Source organism: Kogia breviceps, chromosome 11, assembly GCF_026419965.1.
Source record: "Kogia breviceps isolate mKogBre1 chromosome 11, mKogBre1 haplotype 1, whole genome shotgun sequence".
NCBI classification, from domain to species: Eukaryota; Metazoa; Chordata; class Mammalia; order Artiodactyla; family Physeteridae; genus Kogia; species Kogia breviceps.
This window is the reverse complement of record NC_081320.1, coordinates 41,282,717-41,296,271: the sequence shown is the minus strand read 5'-3', so window position 1 is coordinate 41,296,271 and position 13,555 is coordinate 41,282,717. Positions and strand designations below refer to the sequence as shown.

The following is a 13,555-nucleotide window of genomic DNA, read 5'->3' as shown; positions in this document are numbered from 1 at the left end:
AAGTGCCCACTTCCTGAATGGAGGTCGGGTGTTGACCCCACTCTAGCCCATCACTAGGGCCCTAATCTTATCACCATTAACAACCAAACCTCTCTTTTAGCACCTACTGTGTGCAGGCGCTATACTAAGCACTCAACACACCAAATCAGATCCCAGTCATCCTCTTAACAGCCCCAGGAGGCAGGTGTGGGAAGCAGACCTCGAGAGTGGCTCCAACATGGACTCTGGAGCCAGGCCACCTGGCGTAAGCCCCAGCCCACCACACGCCAGCTGTGCAACCTGGAGTGGGTCACCCAGTCTCCCTATGCATTTCCACACCTGCCTATAAAATGGGGGCAATGGGTGTCCAATCCCCTCACAAGACCACTCTGACAACTGCAGAGATTACAGGTGAAGCACTTAGAACAGGGCCTGGCACACAGGAAGCGCCACACAAGTGTTAGTTCTCATATATTTTTGCAGATGCAAACACTAGGGCAGAGAGAAGTCCATAGGGTTAAGTCAGATGTTTCTTCTTAGTACACAGGGAACCGGGATTTGAACCCAGGCTCCCTGTCTCCAGGGTCTCCGGTCTTGATCACTGCACTCGAATGCCTCCCTCTGCAAGTACAACACACCACACACCCAGGCCCAGAAACCCCATGTCCCTGCCCAACCAAAGGATTTCTCTAAAACAGGGCATCTGTGTTAGACGGGAGAAAAATTACATCTTTATTTCCCCTAATCTCTAACTGAAATTTGGTATTTCAATTATGAATTTTTGCAACAGTAGTGGTATAGCAGCAGTACCTATGAATATGTCACCAAGAGAAACAGATATTTTCATACCACATTGCCGCAGATGTCACAAAATATTGTTTATACTCATCACTACTTTGAACTTTAAAGTTACAGGTTTCCCCTGCTATCCAAAAGTGGAGCATTTCCATGAAACCTTTCCTAAGCTGAAATGGCATAAAGTGAAGAAGCAGATACCTTAGGACACATCTTGCTAACGGATGCACAAAATAAATAAAGATAAAGCACAGACGCTTACAGATACAGTTCAAAGCTAAGGCGAGGGCTTGATGTGAGGTGTTGAATGTAGTTCCCAGAGAAGGAGCTGGGCGGTGCCACTCTCACTGCTTGGGATGAGCTGCCTCTGTAAGGCTCACTGCAAAACACACACTTGAGTGCATGTCTTCCCCTTCCTGCCCCAACACACAGCTCCCAGGCTGAGATCTCAAATCAGATGACAGATACTACACCTCATGTCCCACTGGGTATGAGAGGGCCTTGCAGGGGCCTGGTAAAGGGCGAGGAACTGGCCAAAGGCCCTGCGGCTCCCGAGCGTCACGCCACAGTGCTCAGTCTGACCCTCAAGCACCCTGCATGCCAATGAAGGTGACTCTGGAGAAACAAAAACAGCTGGGTGCACCTGCTAGTCAGGGAGGAGGCTGCTCCTGTAGCTTGTTTTCCTCATGTCCCCAATACCACGATTTCCAACTTAACTGGGCTGGTGCTCACCTGAGCCTTACCTGCTATGGCTACAGCCCACCAGGTCTGCAGCTTCTCTCTTCTGGCCGTGGCTGCCCTGGCCTCTTCAGAGACAGGTCTTACCTCAGGCTAGGGAACAGCTCCCACCATGCTGGGGATGAGGGGCTTGCAAATCTGACAGTTGTAGGAATTGAACCCCACCCCAAGACAAAGGAAGACAAGAGGCCCTGAGAAGACAGCTGTGCTGCCCAGTGTACTGGCTGGAGAATCTTCAAGAATGAAGAGTGAAGAACCAACGTGAAGGAAAGACATACTGATCCATTTCTCCTTTCCCGGCCTCACTCTCCCCATCCAGCTTCTCTAGGAAGTCAGTACAAATAGGGGCTGCAGGGTTCCAGAGGGGAAGAGACTACAACTCAAAAAGTAGATGCTGGAGAAAACTCTAGGAGAAGACACCAAGATATCTGTCCATAACATTCTGATGGACATAACAATCTAACCCAAATTCCTAATCCAGGCCGGCCAGCCATCAGCCACTTCAAGCAACACTGTATTGATGAAATCATTTGCTCTCAAAAGGCCTGAAGCCTTCAGAGACCATTCACCCTGTCCCCGTTTCCCCAGGCTCCCAAGGCCCCACAATTTCTGCTTTGGCAGAAACCCATCAGCTACAATGTGGGATGTTCTCAAGGACAAGTGATTCAGCTCCTCCATCAGGTAAGGGTATGAAACAAGAGGGAATTGTTACCCTGGGAGACCTAACAACCAGGCACAGTATGGGAGGGAGCCCTGTTTGGATCCTGATTCAACAAACCACCTAACCACCTATGAAGAGATAGTTCTGATATTAAGGGAATTTAAATATGGACTGGATATTGATTGGATGGTTATTAAGGAACTGTTGATTTTGTATGTGTGATACAAGCATCATGATTATGTTTTTTAAAAAGCACACGTGGGGCTTCCCTGGTGGCACAGTGGTTAAGAATCCGCCTGCCAATGCAGGGGACACGGGTTCGAGCCCTGGTCCAGGAAGATCCCGCATGCCACGGAGCAACTAAGCCCGTGCTCCACAACTACTGAGCCTGCACTCTAGAGCCCACAAGCCACAATTACTGAGCCCGTGTGCCACAACTACTGAAGCCTGCGTGCCTAGAGCCCCTGCTCCACAACAAGAGAAGCCACTGCGATGAGAAGTCCACACACCGCAACAAAGAGTAGCCCCCACTCACCACAACTAGAGAAAGCCCGCGCACAGCAACGAAAACCCAATGCAGCCAAAAATAAAATAAATAAATTTATTTTAAAAATAAATAATAATAAGCAACCGCATCTGTTGGAGATTGTTGGAAACACCTATTGACTCATCTATACTCCCCTTCTGGTCCCACTTGAGACTAACAGGGTCTTTCTATTAGATCCCTGTGGAGGTCAGCGGGTAGCCTTTGGCCAGGACACAGGCTTTTTTCTCCCTGTCCTATGACTGAGCCCTGCTCCTGGTTGAATCCCTGAGCCTTGTGCTAACTATATACTCATCTCCGTAGCCTAAGCACAGGGCATGGTGTGTGAGATCCTGACAGCCCATCCTGACACTCACAAAGTCTCAGAGGCACAGGGAACTCACCACTGAAATCCCATCCAACCAGAGGAGGCCTCAGCCAGGCTTAAAACGTTTCCCAGGTATTTGCCAGAATGAGAAAGGGAGTGTCCTCGAGAAGCTTACATCTTGGTGGGGAAATAAGATAGCCACATAAATAAAGAAGGTGATTAACACCACAAAAATGCACAAATAAAATGCACAGGAAGGTTAAAGGGAAGACAATTTCAGGAGGAGTGGTGAAGGACATGATAAAAGAAATTTTCACATATTGAGGTATAGGGAGATCATTCTGGCTTATATATGAGTTAACTTGAATCTTATGCTAACTAAAATAGCCTGTTTGTGGCCTATCAAACATACATTGTACATCTGCTTTATTTATTAGAGAAAAGGACACACTGACCAAAAATAAAGAATGTCCATTCTTTAAAAATAAAGATTAAATGCTTATCTTCCTGTCACACCAATGCTGGTACTCCTTTGATAAGACTCCTTTCCCAGGTGCAAGGTCATGCTGACTTGCTGTGTACACGATGCTGATCTGTGTGTGTGTGTGTGTGTGTTTTCTTGAAATGTACAGTATCCCTGACTTATTTAATGTTCTTTGTTCTGACAAGATATAAAACTGTGCTGGAAACCATGCTTCTCCAGAGCAGTTTCTCAGAGTAATCTAGGAAGTGGGCATCCAGGATAGTCCTCAGTTTGGCTCAAATAAAACTCTTTTCTATTCTTACTATAAATTGCTTATTGATGATTTTCATCGACAGACGTAACATTCACACTGGGCCTTGAACAATGGGTCAGGAGGCAAGGAGGCAGGTGAAGAGACATTCCAGGTGGGAGGAACAGAATACACAGATGCCCAGGACTGGAGAGGTGAAGATGGGCAGAAAGGTGCTTTGGAGCAGAGGAGCCTGCCCCAAACATCATGCTAAAGAGCTGTAGCCTTATTCTGGGCCTGGAAGAGCACTACAGGGTAAGAAACAAAGATAAGACCTATGGCTGCTGTGCTGTGGGAAGAGCAAAGGACAGCAGGGAAAGGGGCAGCAGAGAGGCAAGGCAGCAGAAACCAGCACAGAGCCGGCCAACCCAGGACAGGTCCCACAGCCAGGCTGACCCCGGCAACTCCTTGTGCCTCAGCAGTTATTTCTCATCATAAATTAATAAGTTGGCATTCTGGCTTACAAAAAAGCTGTAGCAGCTATGCTAACAGTCTAGAGGAGATGTTTAAAAAAAAAACAAAAACCTGCCTAAACTAGGACAGGAGCAATGGGGAAGGTAGGAGGGGCCGGAGTGCCCTTCTCCAAGTGCCCCTCTTCGTCCCCCGCAGTGGCACTCAGGCAGAGCCACTCCACCTGTGCTCTCACTGCTTACTGACTGCACAAAATGTTACTCACCTTTTATGCCTCCCAACCCAGGGAAGGGGCCTGATATATGGAATACCTTCTAACACCTGCTGGATAAATGAGATGGCATTGGCAGGGCTTAGCTTCAGTACCAAAAATAAGTGGAAAAAAATTATTTTAAAGAATAGTGAAAAAATGCAAGGGTTGGAAGACAGGAGACCCAGGTTCTAGTCCAGGATCTGACTTACAAAGTGGCTTTCAACCACCCACTTCACCTCTATAAAAGAAGGGTGATAAAATAGGCCAGTTAGGGGCAGGGAGAAATGTCAACTAAAACTGTATTACATGGAGTTTGAAGAGACAGCTGGAAAAGCCTTTTCCCCAGAGGCTCCTCCAGCTAGACGCCTTCCCTCCTCTCCAAATCCCCTACTCAGGCAGTCCTCCTCACACACGATCAGATAGGAGATGAGTGGGCCGCAGGCCAATCCTTTATGGCTCCCAACACTCACAGCCTCATCCTGCCTTTGCTTTGGTATGGACGGTAAAACTGCAAGCCAGACACAACTGCAGGAGAGGACAGTGCCTCTCATCAGGCCTCTTATCACCTACTCTGGCTCTGTGCTGGCACCAACAGTCCTTGGAGCCCAGAACCATCATTTCATTAGTTACCCCTGGCTCCATGGGCATGGCTTGCTCAGCTCACCTCAGACCCCAGCCAGGACCAGCCTCCCTCCCTCCTGGGCACAAACATCTCAGCCAGTCCTCATCCCTCCTACTGCTGTAGGCTCCAAAGGTTTGTCTCTTTGTCAGCGTGCCTCAGACAGAGGCCAGGGACCCATGCCTGCTTGGAGACAAGTCTAACCACACAGCAATAGAAGTATGTATAGTTGAAAGCATGATGTAGGGAAAAAGCATTGGGCTCGGGAGGTTAGAAATCTGGCTGCCACTAATGAATCATGTGACATTGGATCGGTCATTCTACTCCTGAGACCCGTCTTGACATCAGTAAAAATGGGGGTCACCCTCCCTGCCCTCAGGGAAGAAGGAAGTGAGGTGATGCTAGGAAAGCACTCTGAAAAGTAGGCCAACCCACATGTAAAGATTTGGGTTTACTGTCTGTCAGGGCCTTTTACAGGCTGTCATCAGCCCCCTGGGAGCGAGGTGGCCCAGGACCAAAGAGTGATGACCTTGCCCAAGAGAAAGGAGAAAACCAGCAGGATGACCTCTCCCAGGGGAGACAAGGGAAAAAGGAAGAAATTCTACTTAACCAAACTCCCCTCCCCAGTTTGCTCCTAACCCCATATTCACCCCAAACAGGGTCTTGAGTCACGGAGGACAAAACTAAGTAGTGGCTGTCTTCCTGCCAGGGTCTCAGTTCAGACTTGAAACAGGTGGAGACAAGCAATAATATCCCTGTGTGGGGAAGCCAGACTTATCATAGGTACAGACCTGTGTGTGTGTGAAGAAGGCTGCACTTGTGCAAACACAATGGGAGAGGGAGAAGAAATCTATAACGCATTGGCTTTTAAAAGCATATAAGAACTGGTAATGTTGACTGCTTCTGAAGAGACGAGCTGGGTGACTCAAGGTCAGGACAAGGGAGATTTTTCACTGTGTACCCTATGTATCTTTAGAATTTTGAACCAGGTAAACTACTCAAAAAGAAATAAGAAGTAAAGAAAGCCAGGTTGTTTTGCTGAGAGAGACACATAGGAAACTAAGCCTGGCTCCCCTCCGCTCCCTCTCTTGGCTCAGCCCCACCACACTCACCTTCCCTTCCTTCCCTCCCTTCTGGGTCTCCCTCCCAGAAACTCACCCAGCCCCCACCATGCCCCACCTGTCATTCAAGGTCCAGCCTCCTACAGGCAGCCCACCCTGAACACTCCAACCCTGGTGATTTGGTCCTTCTGACCCTTTCCTTCTCTCATATTTTGTATACATTGCTTTGTTGGTTAATTATCCTTCCTATGTTAAGTCTTGTCTCAAACATATTTTTGCCCTTCTAGGGAAAGGGCTATATATTTTCTTTGTCATGTTTCCTCCAAAGCCCTGACCTAGGCACAGTGGTTGCCCAGTAATTGCTTCCTAGATGTTGAACAAAAGAAAAGGGAAAAAAAAAAAAAAAAAAAGCAAACCACTGCATGACTGTAGGAGGAGGAATGGATGGTTCAGAGTGTTCTGTCACAGTAAAACAAGCATGTGATTTCTTGGGAAAGGTCAGGAAGTCTTATATCTGTTGATGATCCCAAGCCCAGCTCTACTGCACAGGACAATGGGAGCAAACCTCCCTGGGGTGGGGGGGGGGGTGCCGGGGGCCAAGGCAGAGCTTTCCAGGCCTCCCCCGGCTCCTGTGAGACAATCTAGTGGCAGTGATACCCTCTTTCCCAATGTACCAGGCAACACCCCCATCCCCTGCGAAAGACATGACCAGACACGGAGTTGTAGACTAAATGCACTTACCCCTACCAGCCAAGGCCTCACACAGGAGAAGCAGGTCATGCTTCCAGAGCCCCCAAGCCTAACCAAAGAGATGGGCTTTGGGGAGGAGAGAAGAACCCTAAGGAGGGCAGCTGCTGAGTACCAACTTCCATGCAAAGCTGAATCCTGGGAAACATGGGAGAAGACTCAGATGGGTGTTACAGCATGGTGGCAAAGAGCACAGAATCAGGAGCCAGGCTGTCTCGGTACAAATCCTGACTGCCATGTACTGTGTGCCTATAGAAAAGCCACTTTAGGGCTTCCCTGGTGGTCCAGTGGATAAGACTTTGCCTTCCAATGAAGGGGGTGTGGGTTCGATCCCTGGTCAGGGAGTTAAGATCCCACATGCCCTACGGCCAAGAAACCAAAACATAACACAGAAGCAATATTGTAACAAATTCAATAAAGACTTTAAAAATGGTCCACATCAAAAGGAAAAATCTTTAAGAAAAAAGTCACTTCACTTCTATGTGCCTCAGTTTCTTCATTCGTTAAACACAGTTATTGTCCTACACCTCAAGGGGTTGCTATAAGCTGATGTAAGTCAAATCCTTAGGACAGTGCCAGCACCTAAAAAGGGCTTAATAAATGATATGCTAGACAAACAAGGCAATGACAATCCTCCAAAAAGGAGTGCTACACGCTGTCCATATGGGAACTCAGAGAAGGTGGGGTGGCAGACCGGGATCTCTGATGGCCAGCCTGACAGGCCCGGTATATATCTCCTCCTCAGGGAGGCCCTCCCTGACCAGAGCTGAGCGCAGGGCTTCCGTCTGCTCTGAACATCTCCAGTGTTCCCTGGCTAGGCCCCAAAATACGACAGCTGGCTATGGCCCTTCCTCCAAATGAGGGGGTCCATCCTCCTAATAAGACTGCACCCTCTGAGCATGCGGGCTGCTGTGTCCATGTCCTCCCCTCCTTTAAACTTCCCACCCAACCAGTGGCCTCCCTCGGCCTCTGCCCAGGCAGAAAGGCCTGTGGATTAAACGTCCCTCCAGGTCTCAGAGAAGTCCCAAGGCTCCCTCCCCCTCCCAGCTGAAATGTCCCTCTCTCCCTAAAACCTCTCAGGCACTTCCACAGAAACCTTGGGATGCACTCAGGTTCCCAAACGCCATCTCTTCCTTATCCCAAATCCGACAGCTCTTCAGGTTGTCAGGGCCTAAGAGAAACCACACAGAGCCCCACCCCCCCTAACTGCTGAGTAGCTGAGAGCCTGTCACTCTCTCTCCCCAGCCTCAATTTCCACACTTCTAAGCACTCTTCCAGTTCTGACATCAGAATTCCATGATTAGGGGTGTGCTTCCCCTCACCACCCCCAGGGTCAGCTGAAGGTCAAAATGGCCCGTGACAAAGCCCCTCCCGGCAACTCTGCAGAAACTCTGCAGTGCTGTTTCCTGGGAGCTGAACTTGCTTATTCTGCTCACTGCGGAGAGACCCGGGCCCAGGGCCACCCCCACAAGTCAGCTCAGTAAGGGCAAAGCCATCAGACTTTTCCTTAACAGGACTGCCAGGTGCATAAAGGACCCACATCACGGACTTATTTTTATTACTTGGCTGTGGGGAAAGGCAAAGCTTCTTCATGATCACACTATTTTGCAGAGGTCGGCCCTGCACAGGAAAAAATAGGGTACTGATTCCCAGAGAGCACATAGAGCTCCTGTCACTGTGTTAATTATCTGTCCCAGCACAGGGTGGGAAGGGCAGGGGAAACATCTGGACAAGGCCAGACCAGCCGTTTAGCATCGCTGGAGAGCGCGTCACAGCACCAGGGTGGCAGCAATAAAAAGAGGGTAGACAGCCCCCATCAGAAGAAAGGGACAGCCCTCAAGGTCGCTAGGATAGAGCTCTGCTGAGTTGCGCCTGTCCCTGGCTGCCTGCAGGGAGGGGAGAACGGGGCCAGATGCAGGGGGAAGGGGAAGCCGCTCAGTCTGACGGCAGAGTCACTCCCCACTCCCCAGACGCTGCTGCTCAAGCAACCCCAGATAAAAACTACCCCATAACTCAGGGAGATGCAGTCTCCGTCCTAACTACTGCTTTTAAGTACAGCCACACCCTTCCCGGCGGCCAAAGCAGACTTCCCCAGCAGCCAGGTCGGGGGTTGGAGCAGGAGCCAAAGCCAAGGACCCTCGAGGCCTCAGCTGCTTCCTAAGGAGCAGTCACATCTGGAAACATGATAAGGCTGTGGGTCATGCACCATCTACCTACAACAGTAATGCACAGGCCATCTGGAGGCTAAGGGACAGATGGAAGCCCTCAAAGACCATGCCCCCCTTAGGTCTACCTTAGGCCAGCTGGCTGCATTTGCCTCAGCTGCCTCTCCCATTGCCCCCAAGCCCACCCTCCTCGAGGAGGTCTCAGGCCACCACCACCAGCCAGGCAGAAAGCTCTGGTCTCCAACCTAAGTCCTCCTCAGCCACAGGCCTCCCATAGGCCCTCATAAAATCAATGAGACAGGTCTGACCAGGGCTGACAGAGCCTCTTAGGGGGCCACACTTGCAGCCTGCCCATGGTCACATTTTAACCCAAACTGAGCCCACAGACTTGGCCTTCCCAAGGGGCCAAACTCTAACCATCCATCCAACAGGCCCAGGAAGGGGGCTATTTACAGAGGGGACCATTTTACTCCACACGAGCACTCACTGGGGAGTACTATGGATGGTGCTGAAGTAAAAACCGGAAAGGACACATCTAAAGAAGCTAAAGAGGGAATTCGCAGGCGGTCCAGTGGTTAAGACTCAGCGCTTTCACTGCAGGGGCCTGGGTTTGATCCCTGGTTGGGGAACTAAGATCCTGCAAGCAGCACAGCATGGCCAAATAAATAAAGAAAGAAAGAAGCAGCTCTTGGGATTTTGAGACCCATGATGATCCATGAATGGCTTTACTGAGGGGGTATGGTTATAATTAGTTTCCTTGTGTATTACATTACAAATTGTTTTGACAATTTTCTCTTCAATCAGTTGGAAGCCTCCAGTGAAATCCCTCACCTCAAAAGCACCCCACTAACAAAGGAGCTTCGGGGGCTGTTGAGGCACCTAGAACCCCAGCCCCCATCACCACCACCCTCACATAAGGAAGGCCCTGAGAGTAACCCAACACTAAATCTTGAAAGCCTGCTATGTGTCTAGAATGATACTAAGGCTTTTAGAGATGCTATCTTATTTAACTTGTACAACTCTATGATTGTTATGTGTTACCTTTTCAGAAATGAGGAAACAGGTTAAGTAACTTGCCTCCTAGTAAGTGACAGAACTGGGAGTGAAACATCAGTCTCCATGTTCTTAAACACTATGCTGCCCTGCCATGGAGGACAGCTGCAGAGCTGCAAAATGATCTGAGCATGTATTCAGAACTGCAGAGGCCTCACAAGACTAGCCCCAATTCTCAAGCCTCTGGCAGCAAAGAGAGTAGTGGAGGGCTGTGAAGGGCCAGCTCATTTCATGAGGAGCTCTCATACTTCTGTGAGTACCCTGCCACCATAGTCCTGGGGCTTTCCAGGACTATGCTAAGTTCTGTATTACCTCCTTCTATCACATGAGAGGCTCCTCTGAGACAGGGGACATCTCCCAGATCACAGCTACCAGGCTACTAAAACCTCCCTCCACCATCACCACTGTTCACTGACCACCAGCCATAGCCAGGAACTGCACTAGATGCTTTAATTACATTTCATCCATTACATCAATCCTGTCAATGTATAAATTAGCCCCATTTTACAGATGAGAAAACTGAGGCACCAAGAGTTTACCTAACTGGCCACAAGGTGGCAGGTTTGGAAGGGAATCTGCAACTAAACATGCCCCCCCCCTTAACCGTGAGACTGCCTTTCCCCAATGGAGTTCTGTCTGGGCAACACAGGGCTATCATGTGCTCTCCTGGAGTTCTCTGCCACCATTATCCAAAGCTGAGGAGGGCACACCCCAGTCCTCTCCCCACTGGAAAATGTGCAGACTCACTATCTTAGCAGCTCACACCAAGGTGCTCCAGGAAAGGCCACCAAGGATGGCCATGAGAGCCAGAGGTGGAAGGTGCAAACCAGAGTGGGGGCACCAGCCCTCACCCTCTGTCAGTGGGCATGCTGTTTGGTCCAGTAAACTAAAAGATCAGGCTGATTTCACAGACTTTTCTGCTGTCCACTACAAGTCCCGCTCCTCCTGCCCCCTCCAGGTTCTATAAATAACCCAGGTCAATGCATCAGAGGAAAGGCAGCCAGGTGGGTGTGGAAAGATCCTGGTGGAAAAGATGACTTCTATAAAGTAAATTAAGGCTCCCATTCAGATCAAGGGGACTGTCCTTGGCTGCAAACAGGCACACATGGGCCGACAGACATAGACAGCTCAGTTAAGGAAGATCCAGAGGCCAAGAAAGCAAGAGCAGGAACTGAAAAAAAAAAAAAAAAAAAAAAAAAAATCAAAGCCCCTCCCCCACCCCGCGCAAGTCACTGACCTCACAGAAGCCCCTCCCCACAAGCTGAGAATTTTTCTGTCTGCCCCTTAGTCTCCCCTCTAGTGCCCACCCCCGACCCCCAGCCCGAGATGTGTTATCTACCAGCCGGGTCAGATTAGCTGAGAGGTGGAGACTGAAGAACTGGGAGAGAAAGGGGTGGAATGAATTTGGGGACAGGAGCCTCTTCAGAAGAAGAAAGGGCTACGAGAGCCAGAGGAGAGCTTTCTGCCTCACCCCCACCCCCCTGGGCTCCCTGAGCCAGGCAAGAGGGAGAGGAAAGAAAAGAGGAGGAAAAAAACAAAACAAGGGCCAAACTATACCACATGATCCACACCCAGCAACCAAACAGCAAGTCATGAGGGAAGGAGAGGCCAGGGGAGGGGGAGATGGAGCTAAGTCACAGCCCTGCCCACTCCTGCCCTGTGCTAACCCGTTTCCCACCCCAGGCTGCAAAGAGCCATGAAGGCCTTCTCTAACCACATTTTTGAAATGTTCAAGGTCAGATCCTTTTCTATCCAAATCCTGCTTTCATTTGGGTCTGTACCAGGCTCATCCTTCTCCAGCAAGCCTTCCTAGATTTACTCAGTTGGATGCCATTCCACTTGGGTAAACCTTTCCAGCAACTGTCCCCAACCCCTTACCCTCCCCATCCAGGGCCCATGGGCCTAGGGGTGGCGTCACCCCAGTTAACCACTTGAATGACCCACGGCAGGTTGTCAGCCCTGAGGACAGGCTTCCGGATCCTGCCCAAGCCCAAAACAGGAAATGAGGCTCCAAGTCTGAAGCCTTGATCTTAACACAGGGAAAGTTAAACGCTGCCAAAATAAATGATTTTTTAAAACCCACTGGTAAATCCTCTGGCCCTTATAGGTTTAAGTGACTGGGAGATTGTCTCCTGCTGTCCATTAAGCACGTGCTGCCTCCACCTCAGGCAAGATGCTTGAAGCCTGATTAAAGCGTTTCCTTCCTTTACTGAGAGGGTCTCCTGTTCTCAGACCAGAGACACAGAAGGGAAGAATCGGGGGCGTCTCTAAGCAACAGAGGGCATCCGAGTACCAGGCAAGAAGCAGATGACCTCTGCAGTCTCTAGATTTGGTGGGGCGCCTCCGTTCAACCTCTGCCCTCCTCGAGGACAACCCTGCACCTTCTTTCCCCCACAGGGCAAGGCAGGACCTCCCCATTCCCCTGCGGGCCTGGTGTGGAACAGGCGCCCGAAGGCAGTTCCCCTCCCCTTCGAGGAAAGTGAAACAGGCCCGGAGGCCCTAGGAATGGCCCCAAGATTTTCCTTCTTGAGGTTCCCACAGTCCAAGAGCCTCTGGATCCCACTCCTAAGTTTACTTGACAATCTACTCCTAACAGTAGGCCACCATTCTCACCTCCCCCCGGCCTTCCAAGGACCCACCAGCGGCCAAGCACAGCCCAGCGCACATTTGGGGATCGGAAGGAGATCCCGATATGCGAAGAACCAACTTGTCAGTTTATGCCCTTGAGCGTTAGGCAAAAGGGCGCACCGCCCAGGCCGAGGTTCGGGGTCCTGAGTCTCCCCAGCCACGCCCCGCAAGGCCCTTAACCGTTTCCGCTCCCGCGCGCCCCTCACTCACTGTGTGTGCTGGGCGCGGCCTGCGCCGAAGACCTCGTCCAGCGCCACCATGGCCTGGCCCAGGAACTTGTCGACGCCGATGAGCGAGCGGTGCATGGTGGTAAGCACTAGCTGGCAGGCGGCGGCGGAGGCCGCGGCCCAGGGCGCCCGGCCCGCGTCGGTCTCCTGCGCCCGCAGCAGGCCGTCCAGGGCGCCGGGCGGCAGCTCGAAGGAGCACTCCTCGCGCCACTCGGGGCATCCCGGCGTCTTCTCTACCACCGACGTGCTGTACTTCTCACGGCCCACCTGGATCAGCGTATACGCGTCGCTGGTGCTGCCCGCGCCCGAGCTCTTGCCCCGCAGCCCGCGGGCCCGCAGCACCGTCACCTGGACGTGCGTGGGTAGCCAGCGGGAGGGCCCAGCCGCCGTCTCGACGCCCCGTACCAGGGCCATGTCGGGGAAAGCGGCGGCGGGTGAGGGCTGGCCGAACCAGGCGTGGACACCCGGACCAAATGAGAAACTGAGCAGCGGCGGAGGGCGGTCAGGAGCCGGCTCGGAGCGCCGCCGCCGCTCACAGGCCCGTCCGCCGCAGCTGCGGGTTGGGCTGGGCCGAGCCGGCCGCCGCCTCCCCGC

General features: G+C 51.3%; 1 protein-coding gene across 1 annotated transcript in view; it reads right to left on the bottom strand.

The window, feature by feature from the left end:
- RAB11FIP5 (RAB11 family interacting protein 5) overlaps positions 1-13,555 on the bottom strand; it is a 36,435-nt gene extending 22,880 nt beyond the window's left edge. Inside the window, 1 exon segment of the mRNA XM_067007390.1 lies at positions 12,945-13,555. Within this exon segment, the coding sequence (XP_066863491.1) occupies positions 12,945-13,375 (431 nt within the window). The 5' untranslated portion in view covers positions 13,376-13,555.